This window comes from Ornithorhynchus anatinus, chromosome 14 (assembly GCF_004115215.2).
Source record: "Ornithorhynchus anatinus isolate Pmale09 chromosome 14, mOrnAna1.pri.v4, whole genome shotgun sequence".
Taxonomy (NCBI): Eukaryota; Metazoa; Chordata; class Mammalia; order Monotremata; family Ornithorhynchidae; genus Ornithorhynchus; species Ornithorhynchus anatinus.
This window is the reverse complement of record NC_041741.1, coordinates 4384845-4408389: the sequence shown is the minus strand read 5'-3', so window position 1 is coordinate 4408389 and position 23545 is coordinate 4384845. Positions and strand designations below refer to the sequence as shown.

The following is a 23545-nucleotide window of genomic DNA, read 5'->3' as shown; positions in this document are numbered from 1 at the left end:
GACTAGTCCAGAGACTCAGATGGCAGGGTGAGGAGGAGAGTCATAATGAAGGCAGCAGAAGCAATCTAGAGAGGGGCCACCATGAGATGTTTGGGGGTGGGAGGGAGAGGCAGCGTGTCTTCTCCACTCCCCCTTGCTGAACTGGAAAGATTCCTAGCTCCTCTGCTACTCTTTCTCAAAATAAATGTTCCAGGATCATGATTTCTCACTAGCTCTTCTTACACTCCTACTGGAGAATGGGGAGGGGAGAATTGATGGTCAAAAAGTCCTATTCCATGCAAAGAAGATTTTGATGATTAACCACTGCTCTTGCCAGTTGAGTAGAAGTTTGAGAACCATTTAGTCTTGGGATTTGGAATTAAAGTGAAAAAAAAAATAAAACAGCTAACTTTCTTTTTACTTCAATCACGTGGCTAAATCAGGAATTGTCTGGGAATGGGGTGGGGCAAACTCCCTGCAGGTGGGGGAAAGGGCATAGATTCCACCAGTTGCTTGTTGGGATGGATTAGTGCTAGTTAGTTCCTGAGACTGGGATTTGCATCACAGTCTTTATGTAGCCACTCAGTGTGGTGGAGATGGCAAATTACAAACTGGGATTGTGACATTAAATTATGCCCTCTTTGTGGGTGTCTAATTGGATTAATAGTGTCTGCCTGGATGTGCTGGTGGATCTATGATTTTCTTTCCCAAATGCCTTTCCTATTCCTCCTTCCTCCTCACTACCAGTCTGTCTGGATTCTGGAGACCACTTGGAACTTGAACCCTCACCCCCATCCCTCTGCTCTCCAGGTAGAAGCAGGAAGAAGAAGATGAGCTGAGAGAGTCAAAAGGCCCAAATGGTCTTTGTCTAGCAGTGAATGTGCTGGGAGCAGTATCCCTGGTTTGTAGGTGAGAATAAGTAAGTTGCTCCCTAATGTTCATTTTGTCTGCCTAGGTTATTGCTACTATTAGGTTGGCTCTCTATTGTGCAGATTCAGGCCCCAGATGGGTTTTGCGACTGAAAAATTTTCTTCATAAAAGACCCTTGCCCCTGTTGGACATTGGAGGAATTGGGGGGACTATTTTTGGTGCTTGTTAAGTGCTTACTATGTTTCAAGTGCTGGCGTATTATTTAAGTGTCATCAAGTCATTTCTCATTCATAGCGATTCCTGGATATACTTTCTGCAGAACGTCCTGTTCTCTGCCATAGTCCTCAACCTTTCTCATGGTTCCTCCGTTATCACTGTTATGGTCTCTATCCATCTAGCTGCCGGTCTGCCTCTTCCACATTTTCCCTGCACTTTTCCTAGCAATAGTGTCTTCTCCAGAGAATTAGTCCTCCTGATTATGTGTCCAAAATATGCTCACCTAAGTCGAGACATTTGGCCTTCCAAAGACCACTTTGGTTTAATTTGCTCCAAAATCCATTTGTTTTTCAGGCAGTCTGTGGTATTCGTGAAAGTCTTCTCCAACACCATATTTCAAAAGAATTGATGTTCTTTCTATCCTGTTTTTTCACTGTCTGGCTTTCGGATCCATACGTTGTCACTGGAAACACCATAGAGTTGACTATTTGTATTTTTGTGGCATTAGCACATTTCATGACTGTTTCCCTGACTCATCATAGCAAGTCTCCCTAACATTAATCTGTGGCATATTTCTTGGCTACTATTTCCTTTATTATTGATTATCGATCCCAGGAGATCTGGGAGTGCTGGGGTAGATACAAGTTTATCAGGTTGGGCACCACCCCTATCCCACACAAGTCTCACAGTCCAAGTTGGAGGGAGGAGTATTTAATCCCCATTTTAGAGGCCTCGAGGGAAAAAAAATGTGGTGTTTAAGTGCTTACTGTGTGCCGAGCACTGGACTAAGCATTAGGGTAGGTACAAGATAATTAGGTCCCACACGGGGCTCACAGTCTAAGTAGGAGAGAGAACAGATGTTGAATCCCCATTTTCCAGATAAGGGAACTGAGGCACAGAGAAGTTAAGTGATTTAACCCAAGGGCATACAGCAAGTAAGTAGTGGATCCAGGATTTAACCCAGGTCCTTGGACTCCCAGGCCTGTGGTCTTTCCACTTTCTATCTTCTCTGTAATCCCTTTTCCAAAGAAGTCCCTTAGGGTTTTGGTTTAGGTAACTGCCAGGTTTCCTTATAGCCCTATTTTAATCCCTCTTTGGTCTCACAAAAAGAGGGACAAATATGGGAAAGTTTGAAGAATAGTTGTTTTTGAGCATTAGGCAGGGAAAAGTTACTGGCTTTAAGCCGTTCCAACTAATTTGTAAGTGAAGTGTATCAGTGCTAAGATTGTCGGTGATGCTAAAATTATTGGTGACAAGACTTTTATAATAATGTTGGTATTTGTTAAGCGCTTATTACATGCAAAGCACTATTCTAAGTGCTCGGGGATACAAGGTGATCAGGTTGTCCCACATGGGGCTCACAGTTTTAATCCCCATTTTACAGATGAGGTAACTGAGGCACAGAGAAGTTAAGTGATTTGCCCAAAGCCACACAGCCGGCAAGTGGCGAAGCTGGGATTAGAACCTATGACCTCTGACTCCCAAGCCCGGGCTCTTGCCACGAGCCACGCTGCTTTTATATAATATTGCTTCCCCCCCACAAATTCCAATATAATGAGAGATATCAGGGAAAGGAATGAAAATGGCCACTAAAGTGAGATTATAATCAATCAATGATATTTATTGAGTGCTTATGTGCAGAGCACTGTACTAAGCACTTGGAGAGTACACTACAACAGAATTAGGAGACACATTCCCTGCCCATAATGAGCTTACAGTCTAGAGATGCCTTAGTGCTACTGGTGAATGAAGTACAATATGATTGTCTTTTAGAGATAATATTTAAAATGTCAGTCACCTGAAATTAAGACTAGTTTTTCTTTGTTCCAATGATATTTGCTATAATATTTTAGTGATGGTAGGCTCTTAAATGGTGGCAGAGTACCATGACCTGCCTTTCAAGGACAGAGCTAGGACCCCTATGGGTTCTTTCTAGAACACCAGATGGTATGTAAGCCCCATTGACCCCCTCCCTTCTCGCCTTCGGTCTCCTGGCTCCATTCCAGCTTCCTGGGCCAAGAAAGCTGCAAACGGATATTCCTCTTCTTATTTATTTATATTAATGTTTGTCTTCCCCTCCATCAGTCAATGGTATTTATGGAGCACCTACTATGTGCCAAGCACTGTACTAAGAATTTAACACTGTACTCTAGACTAAGCTAATTTGAGACAGGGAACGTGTCTGCTAATTCTGTTTTGGCATTAGGATGGCATTAGCCCTATGCTGTGGTCACTTTGGTTGCCAGTGGTGCCGAGCAGCCGTCTAGACTGTCACCTAACTGTGGGCAGGGAATGCGTCTACCAACTCTGCTCTATTGTACTCTCCCAAGCGCTTAGTACAGTGCTGTGCCCACAGAGGGCAGTCAGTAAATAGCATCGATGACGATGATGCACATAAAAACCTATGCATGCATTTGGCGTGTGCAGTCGTTATGCTCCAGGCTGTGGTGGGAACACAACGGGCACAGAGTGCGAGTGGTGCTGCTTAGGCCACCCCCAAAACAAAGAGATTCCTTTGGCCGGATTCTCAGTCCTGATATCTCCGAGACTAGCCTTGCCCGGCCTTCCAGATGGAAGATCCCAGGATCAGTGTGTCTTGCACGCTATTCTCTTTTTAAGTGGTGCTTGACAGAAAAGGCTTTCTAGCCCTGGCTGAGAACCAAGAACCATGACAGTGGAGGAAAAGGAGGATTGAGCTGATTTCACAATTCAAGGGAAAACCTGTAGCTCCATCAATGAAATACTGATTCCTACCATCCTCCTATCCAGGGAGCTACAAGGTAGAGAAATGAATTATTTCATTTCAATTATTCTTTTAATTCTTTTTACTCAAATGCCTTAGGGTTTCGTATGATGAGTATTAAGGAGATAGATAAAAGCATCCTCTAGTAGCAATCAGTGAACATAAAAGAAACCGTATAATATATGAAATGCAAAACATCCCATGTGCCCCAATTATTGTTTTCTATTTTTTTTAATTATGAAAGTTTCTACATCTTCAGGAATAACCCGTAGTGGAAATACTCACCGAGCTCCAAGGTTTTGTGGAATGGTAGATTTTCATTTAGCTTTCTTTTTTTTTTCTTTACTTGGGTTCAGAGCCACATGTTAAACAATCTTCTTATAGTCTTGTGTGCATTCTAGAAGTTGATCACCTTTGCAAGTTGAGAATAAAATGTTTGATGTTCAGGCCTTCTGATTTGGTGTGGAAAAGCCAATTAATGAGAGCCTCATTCCCTTAGCACATTAGAGCTGACTTTAAATTCTAAAGAGATGTTATTTTTCAACACAAATACAGCACTTTTTCACAGTAACCAGCTTCAAAATGGCCAGTTTCACTCTTGAATGACTTGCTTTTTAACAGCAAGTGTTTGCAAATACTAGGGAGGATTCACATGGGAGTAGTTTTATAAAGAATGGAAAGGCAAAATATAATCGCGAAGGATCAAGGTTTAATGACTGTGCAGAGTGAGTGTTGCAGCTCGGTCGAAGAGGGGATACTGCAGTTGGCTTTTGATTCTACTCATCCTTTTTCCATAATAGGAGTTTTCCATGTGCCTTTTGTGTAGAACACTTAGGGAATTAGGGGAAATTTTTCCGACACCATACAGCTCTCTGGCTAGAAAGTGATGTGATGTCAGATGAAACGGTTGTGCCTGATCTTATATTTTATCTATCCCAGTGCAGTACAGTACAGTTGTTTGGCACATAGCGAGCACTAAACAAATACTGCATTTATTGTTGGAGAAGCAGCATGAAAGAGCATGGGTCTGGGAGTCAGAGGACCTAAGGTCTATTACTGGCTCCGACACTTGCCTTCTGTGTTACCTTGGGCAAGTCACTTATCTGGACCTCAGTTTCCTCTTCTGTAAAATGGGGATTCAATACCTGTTCTCCTTCTTAATTAGACTGTGAGCCTTGTTTGGGACACACCTGATCATTCTGTAGTTACCCCAGTGCTTACTACAGAGTGAGTACTTAACAAGTATGACGATTAAGTGCACCGGAACAGTCCAGGCATATGTACTAAAATGCAAGTTTTCTTTAAATGAGGTTCAAAGGAATGTAACCCCCATGTAATAGGAGAACTGATGATCTCTACTGCCTCGAAAAGACAACTGGGTGTACATGGGTGAACTGTGGATGTATCAGATAATACACATTGTTGGAATCACGTATGGGTGTTTTTTCTATATCAGAGTTATTTAGCCTCTCTAAAAGTAGCACTTTAGCATCGATTTCCTATATTTAGATTTATAGGAAATTGGATAGAGGGGGTTGGAACGCAACCCCTTATTTCGTATTGAAACAATTATTACATTTTATTTTCACAAATAAGCTTCCCACTTAGACTGTAAGTGCTTTGAGGGCAGGAGTACTCTCCCAAGTACACAGTACAATGCTCTGCACCCAGTAGGAGCTCAATTCATTTGGTCATATTTATTGAGCGCTTATTGTGTGTAGAGTACCATACTAAGTGCTTGGGAGAGTACAACAGTAAACAGACATATTCTGTTATTAGTTGATTAAGAACACAGCTGCATAAGCACTATCTTAACTTGCAGGCTTGAATAATATTTGAATATATTTTTTAGAACATTGAGGGAAAAATAGGTTGGACACAGTCCATCTCCCACATGAGGCTCGGGACGGGGAGGCAGAAGGACCTGTGTTCTAATCCTGGCTCTGCCACTTGTCAGCTGTGTGACTGTGGGCAGGTCAGTTAACTTCTCTGTGCCTCAGTTCCCTCATCTGTAAAATGGGGGTGAAGACTGTGAGCCTCACGTGGGGCAACCTGATTACCTTGTATCTACCCCTGCGCTCAGAACAGTGCTCTGCACATAGTACCAACAGTATTATTATTATTACTAGTACAGTGCACCGCACATAGTCAGCGCTCAATAAATACTATTGAATGAATGAATGACCTTGCATCTCTCCCAGCGCTTGGAAGAGTGCTTGGTACATCCTAAGCGCTTAAGAAATACCATTATTATTGGTGGCGGTGGTGGTGCGGGTTTGGGGACGGAAGGATGTTGCGTGTCCCTGTGGGTTGCGGTGGGAGGGTGCGAGGCCGGCATTGGTCGGACGCCCGGCTGGTGATGCTGAGCTCAAAGAACCTCCCTTGGTCCCCTTTCTCCTCCTCCTCCCCGCCCCATCTCCCCTCCCCTCCCGCAGCAGCAGCAGCAGCAGCAGCAGCAACCCCGTGCACCGCAGCCCCGTGCAGCACCGCACCGTGCACCGTCGCAGAGAGGAGCTGCTGCAGCTGCCGCCGCCAAACCAGTCCTTACCCCGCGCAGCCCCCGCAGAGGAGGAGGAGGAGCAGAGGAAGAGGAGGGGGCCCGGACCGCCATGGCCAAGAACCGCAGGGCCAGGAACAGCTGGGGTAGGTGGGCGGCGGGGGCGGGGGGCTCCACCCTTGGCTCCCTTTCTTTGCCCCGAGGTCCAGCTGGGGGTCCGGAGGGGAGGAGGGCCGGGGTCCAGGCTGACCACTCGCTTCTGCGCTAAAAAAAAAAAGTGTTTCCCGGAGAGGACCCCGCCCCTCCGGACCCCCGGCCTGCTCCATACTGTAAGGGCTGCTGCAACCGGGACCTCAAAGCCTCCCCCTCCTCTTCCTCCTCCTCGTCCCCCTGGCCGTCGCCCTCCGCCCCAGCATTTGGACAGCAGCTGCGGCAGGGTTGCCCCGGGGGCTCCGGCCGAGCTGGGGGCGGCTCCTGCTCCCCCTGCCCCTCCTGGTCCTCCCCCCCCCCCCCCCGGTTCTCCTCCTCCCCCTGGTTCTCCTCCTCCTCCTCCTGCTGGTCCCGGCCGCGGGGGAGCCCTGGGATGTGCGGACGGACAGTGGGCCGGGGGCGGTCACCTGCCTGCCCTGCCTCCCTCTCCTCCTTCCTCCTTCCCCAGGGGAGGGGCCCGGGAACAATGGCCACCCACTCTCTCCCCCGCCAAGCCGAAAGGGGAGGGGGCCGCCTGCCGGGAGACCCCCCAACACATACACACACACCCCCTCCTCTTCCTCCTCCTCCTTCTTGTCCACCTCTGGGCCCCTGAGTGGGTCCGGGGTGATGCGCTTGCCTTTCCCGGATCACGCGGGAATCCCGGCACCCCTCCCGACCCTTCCCACCCCTGCCTCCCCGGACCCGGAGGGACGAGAACCTGGAGCCGGAGGATCAACCTCGGGGCATCTCTGGGCAGTGCCAGGCCCCCCACCCCACTCCCACCCCGTGCCCTGGAGAGGACGAGCCCGTTACAACCCCAGCCCCTCCGGCATCGCCATCTCCTCCCCCTCTCCTCCTGCAGCACAGCAGCTGCTCCTTCTCCCCCGGTATTTTAGGTTCCGCCCTAGGGAAAACCCCGTTGTTCACTTCATACCCAACCATGGGTCTGGGCCCTAGTTTAGGAGGTGAACCCACAGGCAGTGAACACCCCCGCTACCCCCGCCTTTAAAAATAATCTTCTTGTTTTTGCGGTTCTTGGGTTTTGGAATTTCTTGGGCCCTCCCCTGAACCCCCACACTCTCCTGATTGAGGCAGGGCCTAATTGGTGAGGGAGATCTCGCAAGACCTCATATATGGTGCCTGAAGAGGGACATCTTAAGGGAGGAAGGGGATGTCATATCTGGCATTGATAGAGGAACACCCCTATCTCTTGGAGGAGACGATGTGGTTGCAGTGTTACTTTAGGCCTGAGAATTCCTCTCAAAATAACCTTCGACACCCCTACCTTCAGCAAACGTAGCAGGGGCTGCTAGGTCCTTTCTGAGCATAAAGTCTGGTATCATGTACATTTTGTTTTGGGCCTACCTTCTAGGCTTTTTGAAAGAATCCTCCTCAGGAGATTTTTACGTTGTCGGGTGTCAGTGTGGGAACATTCCCAGGGTCAGGAGAGAGACTTTTCCCTGGTGAGATTCTTTAGTTCATCTGCGTTGAGACTAGCTTATGGAGACTGTGTCCAGTCTGATTTTCTTGTGCCTTCCTAGTGCTTAGCACCCAGTTTGGTCTTACTAAATATTATAAGTCCTGCCATTGGTGTATTGGAAAGAACACTGCTCTGGGAATCAGAAGACCTGATTTCTAGACCCAGTTCTCCTTGTAGCTGGCTAAGGTGGGTGAATACTGTACTTGTACTTCGTAGCGTGCTATGTCCCTCGCCGCCTGCTGACTCCTTGCTCTCCATGCCCCCAGTAGGAACGTGGCTGGCAGGGATGAGAATGCAACTGGCACTGCAAAAGCCACTAGCACCACAATTACTCATGCAGGTTCTATTATTTCATGTAGGTTCTTAGTCTTGAAGCCTCACAAGGTCTTTAAGAACCAGAAGATTCTGGTTGAGTTTTGTTTCACAAGACAATGAGATAACAGGGCAGAGTCAGGGAAAGGGTCAAAGTGAAAAACTTCATTTGAGTGGCTTCCCTTCCACCTAAAGAATCTTCCTCAGATCTCCAGTTTGGAATGGCTGTGAACAAGTAGGGCTACTAGAGGTGAAACTGAGTCTAGGTGGTCTTCAGACTTAAAATGCCAGTGGTTTTTGAAAACTTTATTTTGTTGGAAGTGGTTTTCTTACAGGAATAGTATAAATGGGTGGTTGTCATTTATTTTTTTTACCAAAATTACCCAGAATGGAGGACCCAAACCAGCTATTGATAATTAATGTAATGAGAAGCAGCATGGCCTAGTGGAAAGTTCATGGACCTGGGAGTCAGAGGACCTGGGTTCTAATCCTTGCTGTGTAACCTTAGGCAAGTCACTTAACTTTTCTAGGCCTCAGTTACCTCATCTGTAAAATGGGGATTGGGTCCTCCCTCTAATCAAGTTAATCAACCTGATTAATTTGTATCTATCTACCCCAGTGCTAAGAACAGTGTTTGGCACATATTAAATGGTTAAGTATTTTAGTAATAATAATAATAGCTGTATTAATGTGTTTTGGTTCAGTCGTGTTCAAAGAAAGGGTAGCCAGCTTTTACTTCAATGGAATTCAAATGGGACCTGTCAACCACCCTGGTGACTCTGCCTGATGATCAGTTAACTCCCTCCATCCTCTTTAAACTCTTCTCCCCTCCCACCATTATGGTTTTTAAACATGGTTTCCCTATTTTCCCATGGCTTCTGTAAGCACCACCCACAGTTGTGGAGCTAGTACCATAAATAGTAATAATAATTAGGGTATTAAGCACTTATTATGTGCCAAACACTCTTCTAAGCACTGGGGTACATACAAGTTAATCAGGTTAGACACAGTCCCTGTCCCACATGGGGCTCACCCTCTTAATCCCCATTTTACAGATGAGGTAAGTGAGGCCCAGAGATGTGAAGTGACGTGCCCAAGGTCACATAGCAGATGTGACAGAGCCGGGATTAGAACCCAAGTCCTTTTGACTCTCAGGTCCATGCTCTATCCACTAAACCATGCTGCTTCTCAGCTTCTCCTAAAGGAAGCTAGTGTAGTAAATTTGGAAGTGATATGTTATAAAGCTGAAATGGTATTTATTAATTTGCCAACCTGGCAATACTTGTTCCTTGGGCTTGGACATCAAGAATTTCTCCTTGGTAGGGGACTTGACCCACCTAACCTCTTTCTGTGCATGTTTTAGTTTGTACAGAAAATGTTTCCTGCCCAATCATTCAATCAGTGATATTTATTGAGCACTCACTGTGTGCAGAACACTATACTAAGAGCTTGAGAGAGAACGATACAACAGAATTAGCAGACACGCTCCCCGCCTGTAATGAGCTTGTAATCTAGAGGGGGAGATGGGCATTAATATGAATAAATAAGTAACTTAGAATATATAATATAAAAATATTTACATAAGTGCTTTGCGGTTTGGAGTGGGGCAGATATCAAATGTCCAAAGGTCATAGATCCGAGTGCATATTGGATGCAGAAAGGAGAGCGAGCTGGGAAAAGAGGTCTTAATCCGGGGAAGCCTCTTGAATGAAATGTGACCTTAGTAATTCTTTGAAGGTGGAGAGAGTGGTGGTCTGGTGTATGTGGAGAGGGAGGGAGTTCCAGGCTAGCGGGAGGATGTGGGAAAGGGGTCAGTGGCGAGATAGACAAGATAGGGCCCAGCGAGCAAACTGGCTCTAGAGGAGCGGCGTTGCTTGGCTTTGCTGTGGAGAATCACACATCATCCCAGTAAGGTCTGAAGTCTTTCAGCGTTTGGACAAACCCCTGATTTGGGAAACTGATGTCCGTCTTCTGAGCCACTTCATCCTCCACTTTCTTGTCAGGTTTATCTCATTGACCCGGATGCTTTATCAGAGTCATGATAAAGTGGCAGGGCACTTGTGATCCGTTACCTTTTTATATTTGCCCTTCCAGTTCAAAGATGTTGCCACTGATGGTGAACTTTATGTGCGCTTCAGCCCACGGCTGACTTTACCTACAGGGTGAGTTAATACATTTTACAACTTCCCAGAAGCCAAATTGCTTGAGGTCTTAGCATCATTATGACTTAAAAAAAAACCCTTCTCTAGTGAATTTGGCTTTGTGCACTTCGCAAACCATAGACCAATTAGAAATGTCTTGAAATGGAGCCAGAGTTGATGGAGAAGATTACGTACTAACTACACTTGAACCCAGTTCCAGTTCTCTGAACCCAAGCATTTCCTTGGTATCATTTAGAATATAAGCTTGTTCTTGGACTTGGGTATCTCCTCCTTCTTTTGGAGTATCCATTGCCCAATTTAGAGCCTATCTGCTCACTAATTTGAGATGGGAAGAATGGGCTGTCAGGTGTCTTTTCCTTTTGAGATTCCGTCTGATGGTCAGCAGCCATCTAAACCTTTCCCATGGGCTTTTGTGGAAGTTCTTCCCTTCCATTTTTTAAATTCCATTTTTCCCTTTAATAGGAAGGCTGGTACTTTTGTATTCCAGTCTTTGTTGTATATTGTGTATTCTTTTGTAATCCAGTCTTTCTTTCTAACCCTGCCCCAGAAACAAATTTTTCTCCTCTCTTATTCCCTTCATGTCACACTGTTAGAATGAGACTTGTTAGCTGCTGTCCTCTTAACTCCAGTTGCCAAGAAACTGTTTCCTAGGTGCTGTGCCTTTTTTTGTTTGTTGTCTTATAATGGCTTTCCATACGACTCATTTCATCATTTGCTTTTCTTATCCTTATTGGATGGTTGGAGAGCAGGATTCTTTATTCAATTCTAGCAAGAAAATGGAGACCCTCTCTCCCACATGAATCTCCAGAACATTGAGATCAATCTATCAATCAATGGTATTTATTGAGTGCTTATTCAATTCAATTCAATAGTATTTATTGAGCGCTTACTGTGTACAGAACACTGTACTGAGCACTTGGGGGAGTTCAACAGTTAGCAGACACATTACCTGTGCACAATCAGTTTACAGTCTAGGGAGGATATGTTCTAAACCCTAGGGATTTCTAGTTTACCACATAGTAAACTACATTGCAGTGCCTAGTGGCTCCTTTTCTTTGAGGCAGTGCAATATTAATAGAGCATTTGTAATGCCAAAATGTCCACATTCAAGATGAAATCTGCAGACATCTCTAGAGCAGATAAAGTTGTCATAGTGCCTGGGTCAGGGAATTTTTAGATCTAAAATGAATTCCTGTAGGGTTGAAACCCATTTCATTTTATTAGGTCTTCAAGAGAGATGGAGACTTCCGAGGTCACTGTCCTGAGAAGGTGCTCAGCATTCACCAATAGTAATGGTTCGCATACTTCATCTTCCTAAGGATTCTCCTACAACCCCAAGAGACTTCTCTTCGCAGGGAGTAATCCCTATTCTGTTAGCCTCTTCTCAGTGGTTTCATTCCCCAACTCTTGTAAACCCTTCTCGCTCTCTCAGCCATCTCGAAGTACCCAACATTCCTCCTTTGATGATGAAAAGGATAGTAATTATTAAGTATTTTCTTTGTGGCAAGCACTGTGCTAAATTCTGTGTCTTAACTTGAGGCTCCCACTGCATGTTTATAATTTAGTGATGATCAGATCAGTGCTATTTAATCTCAAGTTTGTGTGCAACCAATTCACTCCTTCATAGAGCCTCACGTCACTAATGAAGATGACAGTAAATCTGGTCTGAGCCAAGGTCATTTCCTAAGCAAGACACTCCCTTTGGCTTCTGGGCCGAACCTCACAGCTCAATTTTGTCACCTCCAAATCAGTGACTAAACTATGTAGGTCACTATTCATTCAATAGTATTTATTGAGCGCTTACTATGTGCAGAGAACTGTACTAACTATGAGAAACTGGGCAAAATTCTTTCCTTTATGTTAGGAGAGTGTCTCCCATTTGGGACACTGTGGGTAGGGAATGTGTCTGTTGATTGTTATATTATACTCTCCCAAGCGCTTAGTACAGTGCTCTGCACCCAGTAAGTGTTCAATAAATATGATTGAATTAGGACCCCAAAATTAAACCTTGGGCCCGGCTCTCCCATTCCGGTGTTCTGACCCTACGTCTAGGAATCAAAATCTTTTGTCGACGTGGCAAGTGTCTGTGTTATAAAACTTGGGCCTTGGCATTTTGGAATCTGCTCTGCCATATCCCAGAGTCTCTGGGGTTGCCAGACGGTCTGATTTGGCCCTCGTTTCAACGTACACTTGGCTTTCAGATCCGCTTGTTAGCAATCGGTAGTATTTGCTGGGCGTTTCCAGAGCCCTGGAGAGTTTCTGGTTCTTGGGAGGGTAAGGTTGTTCGGGGAAAGCGGACTGGCCATCAGATTGCCGGATTTTCTGAGGGCAGAGGGTACTTCTGTAGTACTCTCCCAAGTGCTTACTACAGGTCTTTCAGTAAATACTGCTGATGGTGGTCTTGTCCAGAGCAGCTTCAGCAAGATCCTCGATACCCTGAGATGAACTGAACCCCTGGATACTTTTTATGGCTGGATGAGAAACCCCCAGCCAGGGCTGGGAGGACTGACTATATGGAACTGATTTAATTTTGGTAACTTGTGGTGAAGGACCAGATACGTTTTTACACTGCCAAGTGCCTCTAACATTTCAACTAGTAAATACAGTTAACCTAATTATTATTTAATTTGTCCTCCACTGGTAAGGCTCCAGAGGGGAGAAAAGATGCGGGATCCAATATGCTTATTTAAATCCCATCAATAAGGCATAGCTGACAGGAAAAGTGAAAATAGTCTGGCATTTGGTAATTAATAGTCTGATTATCAGTGCTTAGAATAATGCTTGGCACATAGTAAGCACTTTAAAAATACCATCATTATTATGTAGTGACATCAGAGCAGTGGAAGTTTAGAGTAGAGCAGAGTGAAATTTACCCTTCCACTTCTTGAGGAGCACAGGTGGTAGGAGTTTGGATGTTTAAATATTCAGTCCCTTACGGGAGACAATGACGGAGCCTTCTGAACCCCAGTCCTGAGACTTTGGGGCCAAGAAGCAGCGTGGCCTAGCGCAAAGAGCACAGGCCTGGGAGTCAGAGGACCTGGGTTCTAATCCCGGCTCCACCACGTGCCTGCTGAGTGACCTTGGGCAAGTCGCTTAATTTATCTGTGCCTCATTTCAAATCTAAAATGGGAATCAAGACTGTGTCCAACCTGTTTAGCTCATATCTACCCCAGCGCTTAGTACAGGGCTTGGCACATAGCGCTCAACAAATACCATAAAAAAGAAAGGACTTGCATGGCGAATTGACTGTCCTAGTATCGAGGGTTTGTATGAAGCCACTTGCTCTCTCTCATCCCTGTCGGTAATGCTCAGTGGAAGGCCTCAAAGGAGACTGAGGAGTAAAAAAAAAAAAGTATATTCCAGAAACTCTTTTCAGGAGACTGTTTCCCAGGATACTGAAGGGCTATATTTCCCAGGATTCCCTGGGAGTTGATCACTGTTTGGAAGAGATGCTCTGGCGAATAAGAGCCCGGGAAGCAGGGAATGCTCATCTGAAAAGACAAACCTTTTTGGATACAGCTTGTGAGGTGTTGGGAAGGAAGAGCTTGTGTGAACAGTCTCAGCGTCAGACATGGTGAATGCTACAGTGAGAGTTTTCCTTAACTCGAGGTTTAGCATGAAGATGGACCCTCTGGGGGCAGAAGATCTGGGGGTGTAGAAACCTTAATTTAGCTTTTCTTTTTCTGCCTTGGTAAGAAAAGCCGCTGTGCGACTTTAGGTGGCACTTAATCACTCTGGGCCTGAGTTTCATCATTATTAAAAGGGGATAAGATCCCTCGTCTCCCTTCCTCTAAGATTGTGAGCTTCCGGGGGAGAGGGGTTGTGTGCAATTTAAATATTTTTGTATCTAATCCAGTGCGTAGCACGTAGTAAACACTTAGTAAACAGCATAGTTAACTACCTGCATCTACTAGGACATAAGGATGCTCGACAAGAATTAGTAACTTGGGATAAAGCTGTTACCATTCACTTTATTGCAAGAAGCAATGTGGCCTAGTGGATTAAGCATTGGCCTGGTAATAATAATAATAATGGTATTTGTTAAACACTATGTGCTAGGCACTGTTCTAAGCACTTGAGTAGACATAAAGTAATCGGGTTGTCCCACATGGGGCTCATGGTCTTAATTCCCATTTTACAGATGAGGTAACTGAGGCACAGAGAAGTGAAGTGACTTGCCCAAGGTCACACAGACACGGCGGAACCGGGTTTAGAACCCACATCCTCTGACTCCCAAGCCCAGGCTCTTTCCACTAACCCATGCTGCTTCTAAATAGGAAGGACCTGGGTTCTAATTCTACCTCGGCCACTTATCTGCTGTCTGGCCTTGGGCCAGTCACTTAACTTCTCTTTGCCTTAGTTCCTTCATCTGTAAAACGGGGATTAAGACTGTGCGTCCCATGTGGGTCTTGGACTGTGTTCAACTTGATTTGCTTGAATTTACCCCAGCGCTTAGTACAGTACCTGGCATATAGTAGGCCCTTAACAAATACTAAAAGAAAAAAAGCTTGAAGATGCAGTGGAAAGAAAGCCTTGCCTACTTGTGTTTGGTACCTGAAAAAATGGGCTGAAAAAAATCACCTTTCTTTGTAGAATAGTTATTATAAGTATGCCACTTAAAGGACTGGAGGTGCAAATGGGTTTTAAATAGAAGTCCTGTTTCTGACTGCTATATGTGATTTGAGTTTGGTGCAATTATGAGTTTTTCTGCAGCCCCTCCATGGTTCTCAGTGGCTGACCTCCTTTCTAGGACCAGCACCTGGCTCGTAGCTATTCTCTTGGGGAGGGATTTTTGAAGAGCACAAAGGACGGCAGTGGGGTGTCTCCCTTAACAAGTCACGATTTCTATCTATGCATAGACTTCCCGCCTCCCCAGCCTCAAAAGCAGGCTAACGTAGGAAACCTTGCTATATACACTTGGGTAACAAAAGGCACCGTGGTCCATGGGAACAGTGGTGGGCTAGAGCTGGCAACAGCCTTCCCGTGGGTGGGTTGGGTTGGGGTAACCTCCAAACCCGTGACCACTATTGAAATGGGGTCTAAGGTAGTTACTCTACATCCCGCTCTCCCTTCCTCCTCAAGCCCCGTTTCTGAATTTGGTGCTGCCTGGAGAGATGGCGTTATGGCTATGATGGCCATCTGAGAGTTGGGTGTGTGAACCCCGCTCTCTCAGGGGGTTCTGGGGCTACCAGTTCTTATTTGTTTCAACAGGTGGGTTTTCAGAAAAGGTCTATGAGTGGAGTTCAGAAGAGGAAGAGCCTGTGAAGAAGGCGGGGCCGGTTCAGGTCCTCATCGTCAAAGATGACCACTCCTTTGAACTGGATGAAACTGCCCTGAACCGGATTCTTCTCTCAGAGGCCGTCAGGGACAAAGAAGTTGTTGCGGTGTCTGTGGCTGGAGCATTTAGGAAAGGAAAATCTTTTCTGATGGACTTCATGTTGCGATACATGTATAGCCAGGTGTGACATAATGTGCACTGAAAAACCCTTGCTTGTTTCTCTACTGCAGGTGTTTGGTTTCTTAACCTGGGTGTTGTGCATCCTTTCTTTCTTATTATCATATTCTTCCCAAACCCAGCTGCTTCTAACCGCTTTTGGGGGTCCACTCCTTGCCTTGGAGTTCTCTGCCCATACAACTCTGCTGCTGCTGATTCCCTACACTCTCTGGATGTTGCTTTACCTTAGGTTTCTCTATTTATGAACTAGACAGACTGATTTGCTCCATGATACGTGGTCAGGCCTAATTTCCTTGGCCTTATATGGAAAGGGCATGTAAGCACTACAAGGAACATGGCTTGATATTCACCCCACCCTCAACTCCACAATACTTATGTACATATCTGTAATTTATTTTAATGTTTGTCTCCGGCTCTGGACTATAAACTCCTTGTGGAACATAACCAATTCTTTTGTTTTGTGCTCTCACAAGAGCATAATACAGTGTTCTGCACACAACAAGCCTTCAGTGAATGCCATTGATTAATTGAGGTGGAGACAGGGCTGAGGATATCTGAATCAGAAAGGCCAGAGGGATTTCAGCTGAAAGGGAAGTTAAGTAGTGAAGAGGAGAGTAGAAGAATGGAAGACAGAGGGTAGATTAAGAGCTCATGATTAACAAGGGCCTCCCCTTTTCTGTCCCATCTTCCATTTCTGACAATGCACTGAGCCTTGGAGTCCTGTTTTGGAGCAGAAGCAATGGACTCTCATAATGAAACCCTGCAAGGAGACTTACTACAACGTCTGTTATGCCACTAAAATCACTGAGTTAATAAAATTATATTTCTTTATTTTTTTGCACTTGAGAGTCTCTTGAACAGTTGTGATACAGCTCATCCGTAACAAACATCTGTTTCGTGAGCATAATAGATCAAGGGTTGTCATCAGATGGGCCTTTGAGCTATGTAAGAAAATATTTACCTTTTCAAATTTTTGCCATTCAAAATACGCTTGCTGCCAGTGGGGAAAAGTAGCGCAAACAAAAGCCATACCTGTAACTCACTATAAACTTTTAGCAAAATGTACTTCTTAAAAAGCCATAAAAGAAAAAATTCACTTTAAAGATTAGTTAAGAATTATACACTACGTAGCACCTGGGCTGAACTTCTTTTTAAAAAATAGACGTCTTTGATCAAACAAAAATGATGTGACCAAGTTGCCTGCCTGGAAGAGTAGCCAAAAGAAGAAATACATGGATTTCTATTTTGCCTTTGGTGAAGAGTAGCATCCGTTTGTTCAGGCCAAGTTCTGCCTTCAATTTTACTTTTAATAATAGTTCAGAAGTTTGAGCAAGTTAAAGTTTGACACCAAAGAATGGGACATCTGCACTAAAATCTCTTTCAAAAATGAATTGTCATCCACCAAGATAACACAATTTATTTGATGTTTGGGCTGATCATGTATCAAGCCTGGAACTTAGCACGCAGTAAGCTTTTACTAAACCTTTAAAGACTTAATGCCATATAACAATACTAGGTGTCATAGGAACGGATTTAGAAACTTTGCAGCCCTGGAAGAATTTTAGTTTTCTAGTTCATCCCTGGGTTACTACTACGAGGTACTTTTTACTTTGGGGAGTCTTTAAATTTGGGGATATCATTGATATGCCCTACCAAAAGCTGGCAGCTACTTACTCTCCATACAAAAGTTTCACACTGGAAGTTAGTTCACTGTGAGAGACTCACTGTTCACATTTTGCCTCTCAGTGGGAAGACACTTTGTGGGAGTAGTGAGAACTGGAAAGGGCCATTCAGGAAATCTGGGAAAGGAAAAAAATGTAGTTCTTAATCTAAGGTGGTGTTTCTCTCCTTAGGAGTCTGTTGACTGGGTTGGAGATTACAACGAACCACTGACTGGATTTTCATGGAGGGGTGGATCTGAGCGAGAGACCACAGGCATTCAGATATGGAGTGAAATTTTTCTGATCGATAAACCCAATGGTAAAAAGGTATGCAACTTATCGCCTATGTAGCAAAAGTATTTAAATACAGGAAGACCAGGGTTCTAGTCCCAGCCTTGCCCCTGGTCTGGTGGTGTGACCTTGGGCAAGTCACTTAAGCTCTCTTGGCCTTAGTTTCCTCATTTATAAAATGGGAATAAGATGCCTGCCTCTTCCTACTTCTTAGAGTGTGAGCCATGTATAGAACAAGGATGCTATCTGATCTGATTTTCTGGTATCCACTTTAGCTCTTAGCACAGTGTTTTGGCACATAATAAGGGCTAAATAAATGCTATATTATTGTTATTAAAATGAATTAAATGTCAATCAAATGTTATTGGAAATAATGATTATTATTGTTAATAATAATATGAATAGCCACATTGCATTAGTCTGAAAGAGTAAAGACAGCTCCCTCTTCATTGTCCCCAGTAGAGCACCACTTAAATGGAAAGCCATTCCTTAGGCAAAGCAAAAATCAAAAAAGCAAAATGAGGGGATCCTGCTTTTCAGCCTTGGTTTCAACCCAGCTGCTGGACCTGGGTTAGAGTTGGTCGTGCTGATCTTTGTGACTTCTAGGATGGGTTCATGGACATAAGGTTGTCAATCAAGAGGCCCTGCTTGGGCTGGAATCCTGAGGGACTCAGCTTAACTCGAGGCCAAGCTGACTGTGGTGGAGAAACTTTGTAGTGGACTTTCTCAACCCAACATCTAGGGATGGGAGACTTCCAGGACTCAAGACTTGCTCAAACATGGCGATCACCTTACAAGCTCTGTGATTGGTCCTGTGTGGGACTCCACTACATATTATAGTCTGCACATTGACCGTGCGTGTGTGTGTGTGTGTGTGTGTGTGTGTGTGTGTGTGTGAGAGAGAGAGAGAGAGAGAGAGAGGGAGATCATTGAGCCTTTGCAAGATGTGAGATGTGGAGAACAGGGAGGTAGATTTTGAGCCCAGCCTGAGCCTAATCACCTGTCTTCTGATGGCAGTGACGGTTTTGTTTCTGTTATTCTTCCAGCTAAGAACTGGATAATTTAGACAGCCCATGCTTCTCATAAAAACATATGGGATATTTCCCAAGTACTCAGAGCAGTGTTCTGCACACAGTAGGTGCATAATAAATACAGTTGATTGATCACTCTTTTGCCTGCAGGTTGCCGTATTACTGATGGACACTCAGGGGACTTTTGATAGCCAATCAACTCTGAGGGATTCCGCTACAGTATTTGCCCTTAGCACCATGATCAGCTCAATCCAGGTACCAAGACAACATGTCGTTCCTGTTGTTACAGTTGCTGAAGGGTTGTCCCCAAACAGAAAAGAAGTTTCCGAAGGGAGGTGATGACTGGGTTCAGGGTAGGAGGAGGCAGAGCAACAGAAGTGGGCATCAAGGTAGAATGGATAAACCATTTCATGAGATTTAAAAGAAGTAGAAAGTAATGAAATTGGTAGCGTGGCATTGGGCAAGACTGGAGTTCACTCATGGGCAGAGAATGTATTTACCAACTCTGTTGTATTGTACTCTCCAAACACTTAGTACAGTGTTTTATACAATAAATATGATTGATACAATAGTAAGCTATGGGACCACTCACACACTGGCCTTACTAGCCACATTCAAACACACAGATATATCTTCCTGCCAGACTGTAAGCTACTTGATGGCACAGATCATGTTATCTAATTCATTTGTACTCGCCCAAGTGCTTATTACAGTGTGCCACACTCAGTAAATATTGTTGACTGGTCTGTAGCATTTTTGAACCCTGAAGGGCAGCATTATATAATATTTATATACACAAACACACACATACACATGTACATATACCCTTATACACACACACACGAAAGGAGTAAAATCTCTAAAATCTCTCACTCGGTCTCTCTGCAGTGGTGCATTAAAAAGGGAGGTTGAATTCCCTGGTGCGTGAGGGTGTGTAAATGATCACCCAGAAATCTGTTGGGCTAGTTTGAAACCCATACCTTTGCTCACAAGAAGAGGTAGAAGAAAACTTTTCAACTAGGCCAGAATAAAATTGACTGCAGTCTGTGAAACCGTTTGTTGGTGGGCTGATGTTTCATTAGGAAAATAAGATGCTTCCATTAACCCTTCCAAAAGAGCTAGAGCTGGGGCAGAGGTGCTGCAGGAAACTTTTATCCACTAGGCGTTCATCGACAGCTTCTCCTTGACTTCCCTCTTAAGGACTATAAGTAATGAGAATGTAACGAGAACATGCAAAAACAGGGAGTTTGGGTCAGCCGAGAGGTTCCACAGCAAAAGGAGAAAAGGAGAAAGAAAGGCCAAGTATGAGGGGGAACAGCTTGTCATCTTTCCTGATTTTACTTTGTTTTTTAACCAAGGTCTACAACCTATCCCAGAATGTCCAGGAAGATGACCTACAGCACTTACAGGTATTTCTGAAAGCTCTTTGTGGGCAGGGATAGTATCTACTATTCTATAGTATAGTTCTCTGCCAAACACTTAGTACAGTGCTCTGCACACAGTGAACCCTCAATATGTTAATGAATTGATTGATCACAAACCCACACAGACCCTCTTTAAACCCTAAAAAGGGATAATGTTTTCATGAAGCTCAAGAAACAGTGCAGACATTTTCTGGAAAATGACCAGTCTCCAGGATTCTCTGCCTTTCTGTAAACACGGCTCTACTTGGTTAATCTCCAGAAGTCATAAAAAAGCATCTAACTTTGCACTCAATAGCAAGTTCTCCTCCTCCTCCACCACTGTAAAATTGTAGTTTCTGAATTTAGTTTAAATGTGGTGATGTTCATTGTGGAGGTTAGAGGTAGGGAAATGCATTTCAAATAAAATTTAAAAAATAGAATAATGAGTATTACCTTAGTAAAGTTAGGACTGGACGATGATTCCAAACGCTTGTTGTACTTTTGACACATTGCAAAGGCTGGTCAGGCTTAAAGAGCAAAACAACTGATTTTGGCCTTTCAGTTTGTCAGCCCTATTTTCTAAGGTTGTGTTCACCATTTTAGTGTTGTGTCTTTTCAAGATGAGGATGATGATAAAAAATAATTCCCTCGTTGTCATTTAGCTTGTATACTTGGGATTGAAACATTCCACCATGTATTGCTACTCTATCTGGGTGTTCCCGAGTATCTAGAAAAGATAACCTATCGAAACCTTTAAGTCCAGCTGTTGTGGTGTGTGTGTTATGGCTTCTTCAGCTACACCTGCACATATGGGTAGGATCTCGCCTTTGATAGCATCAGCTTCAAAATTGTAGCATACACACTCTCTCTCTCTCGCATGTTTAAGCTAGAATGATATTAGGGAACATTCTTCCAAATATGCAGGCCAGTTTAGGCTCAGACCTGCTGAGGTATCGAAGGAACTACCTGGGGTGTGTGCGTGTCAGCAGCACTAACATGGAATGGGGAGGGGGGCTGCTACACCATGAGTTTTCCTTAACATGAGGTTTTGTGAGAACACGGCCGTCTGGTTCTAGAACTGGGTGTATATAATCCTATTCTAGTCAAGGTTGTAGACTTTGAGAAAAAAAGTTGAAATCAGGAAAGATAACCAGCAAGTCTTTTCTGTTACTTGTACTCATGTAAAAATGGTTTTTTTGGTTCCTTCTTTTGAGCCATTACAGTTTAGACATCAAGAATACCGCATTTATTTGTATAATTGCACCACTTTTGGGGGCATACTTTCTCATAAAACATGGGTGGAGTTCTTAGGTAAGGTCATATAAGAATTGCAGTCATATAAGAATTGCATCTAGCTATAAGGGGAGCAGGAAAAAAAAGGGTGGAAAAGAGGGGAGAAGGAAGAGAAATGTAAGAGGGTACTTGAGAGTACTTCTTTTACTTCTATTACACTCTACCAAGTGTTTGTAAAGGATAGGCACTCCCTGGTCTGGAAGAAGAAACACCCCAGCTAATCCTGGCTTGAGCCCGTCTCTGCCTTGTTATTGTTATCGTATTATTGTTTGGACCCTGCCCTCTTCCTATCCTGGAAGTCCAGAAAATGTATTTAAATAATCAGAAGTGCCCAGGCCTGTGGCTAACTCTGAAACAAATCCATCATTCCCCAAACAAGTATCTACCTTCATTTTATAAAAAACTTGGTGTCAAAGAAAATTGAGCAGAAGGGAAGAATACAGACTGTGAGCTCCTTGAGGGCGGGCATCATGTCTGAGAAGCAGCGTGGCTCAGTGGAAAGAGCCCGGGCTTGGGAGTCAGAGGTCAAGGGTTCTAATCCCAGCTCCGCCGCTTGCCATCTGTGTGGCTTTGGGCAAATCACTTAACTTCTCTGTGCCTCAGTTACCTCATCTGTAAAATGGGGATTAAGACTGTGAGCCCCACGTGGGACAACCTGATTCCCTTGTGCCTACCCCAGCGCTTAGAACAGTGCTCTGCACATAGTAAGCACTTAACAAATACCAACATCATAATTATTATTACTAACTCCGTCGTATGTGCTCAGTACTAGATGACTAAATATTCTGCACACAGTAGGTGCTCAATAAACATTATGGATTGACTATAAGCCCATGGTGGGCAGGGCATGTGTTTACCATTCTGTTACAGTCTACTCATCCTAAACGCTTAGAACAGCGCTCTGCCCACAATAAGCACTCAATAAATATAATTGATTGATTGAATTGAGGGATTGAAAGGAAGTAGTTTATAATGACATGAAATTGCATTTGTTTTGTTTCATAGCTTTTCACCGAATATGGCAGACTAGCCATGGAGGAGACGTTTCTGAAACCATTTCAGGTTAGTATGGGGGAAGACCTTGTACCAGTGACCAGTGTGAAATCAGAGATCTTCACACCCCAGGTGGGTGGAGTGACTGAGGAGGGAGGAAGGGTCAATTTGACTAATCTGTGAAACCCTGAAACCATTCTCAAGCAAGGTGAAATCTTGATTTTTAATCTCTTCAATTCCTCTCTCCATCCTTCTGTCATTGATCCTCTAAATCAGAAATGCTCAGGGGAGAGGCTAGAAATGAGAGTCGGAGGGACCATGATCCAGAGCCTTCAGCAGACCCCCAAACCCAACCGAGGCCATGGGAGACAGGGCAACATTTTGATATTGTGTTGTCAAGCTCGCTGCAGAACTGGGTGAACCCCAGCCCCGTGGGCAGCACTGCTGACCCCAGGGGCTGCTTCAGCTTGGGCCTTTCCAGCTGGGCAGCAGCTGGGCCTGGGGTGAGGGAGCCAGGACTGCTCAGAGCAATATTCTGGCTCAGGCCGTGGTGATGAAGTGGGAACGCCCCCCTCTCCTCCCAGGCAAGGCTGATTACTGGCAGGATTCAGGCCCTGGACCTGAGAGTTCTCTTTCTATCTGTTGCCGAATTGTACATTCCAAGCACTTAGTACAGTGCTCTGCACATAGTAATCGCTCAGTAAATACTATTGAATGAATAGGTTGTAGAGAGCAGGGATGTTGTCTTATTTCCCCGTGTTTTCCCAGACGACTTACAGTGCTCTGCGTGCGGGCCCTTAGTGGGTGCTGCCGATGGTAATGGTGGCAGAGCCGGTGGCCATACTGAGGTCAGGAGAGGCCACTGCAATGCCGCCATTTCTCCCTGCTGTCCTCGAGGGGGAACTTTGCCTCAGACAGTGGTTGCCCGGTAGCTTTGTTGCTGGTCTGGAGTGGCCTGGGCCACTGC

At 44.7% G+C, this 23545-nt stretch overlaps 1 protein-coding gene across 3 annotated transcripts in view; it reads left to right on the top strand.

Annotated features, from left to right (window-relative positions):
• The window catches only part of ATL1 (atlastin GTPase 1), a 42260-nt gene that overhangs the window by 2287 nt on the left and 16428 nt on the right, over positions 1-23545 (top strand). Inside the window, exons 2-8 of one of the 3 annotated variants that reach the window (XM_039914015.1) lie at positions 790-898; positions 6244-6451; positions 15663-15910; positions 17760-17894; positions 19040-19144; positions 20248-20298; positions 22591-22647. In XM_039914015.1, the coding sequence (XP_039769949.1) occupies positions 6418-6451; positions 15663-15910; positions 17760-17894; positions 19040-19144; positions 20248-20298; positions 22591-22647 (630 nt within the window). In that variant the 5' untranslated portion in view covers positions 790-898; positions 6244-6417. Of the gene's footprint in view, positions 1-672; positions 899-6243; positions 6452-15662; positions 15911-17759; positions 17895-19039; positions 19145-20247; positions 20299-22590; positions 22648-23545 lie in introns of those variants that run through there. The other 2 variants (XM_029078660.2, XM_029078659.2) reach the window with 2 other exon arrangements.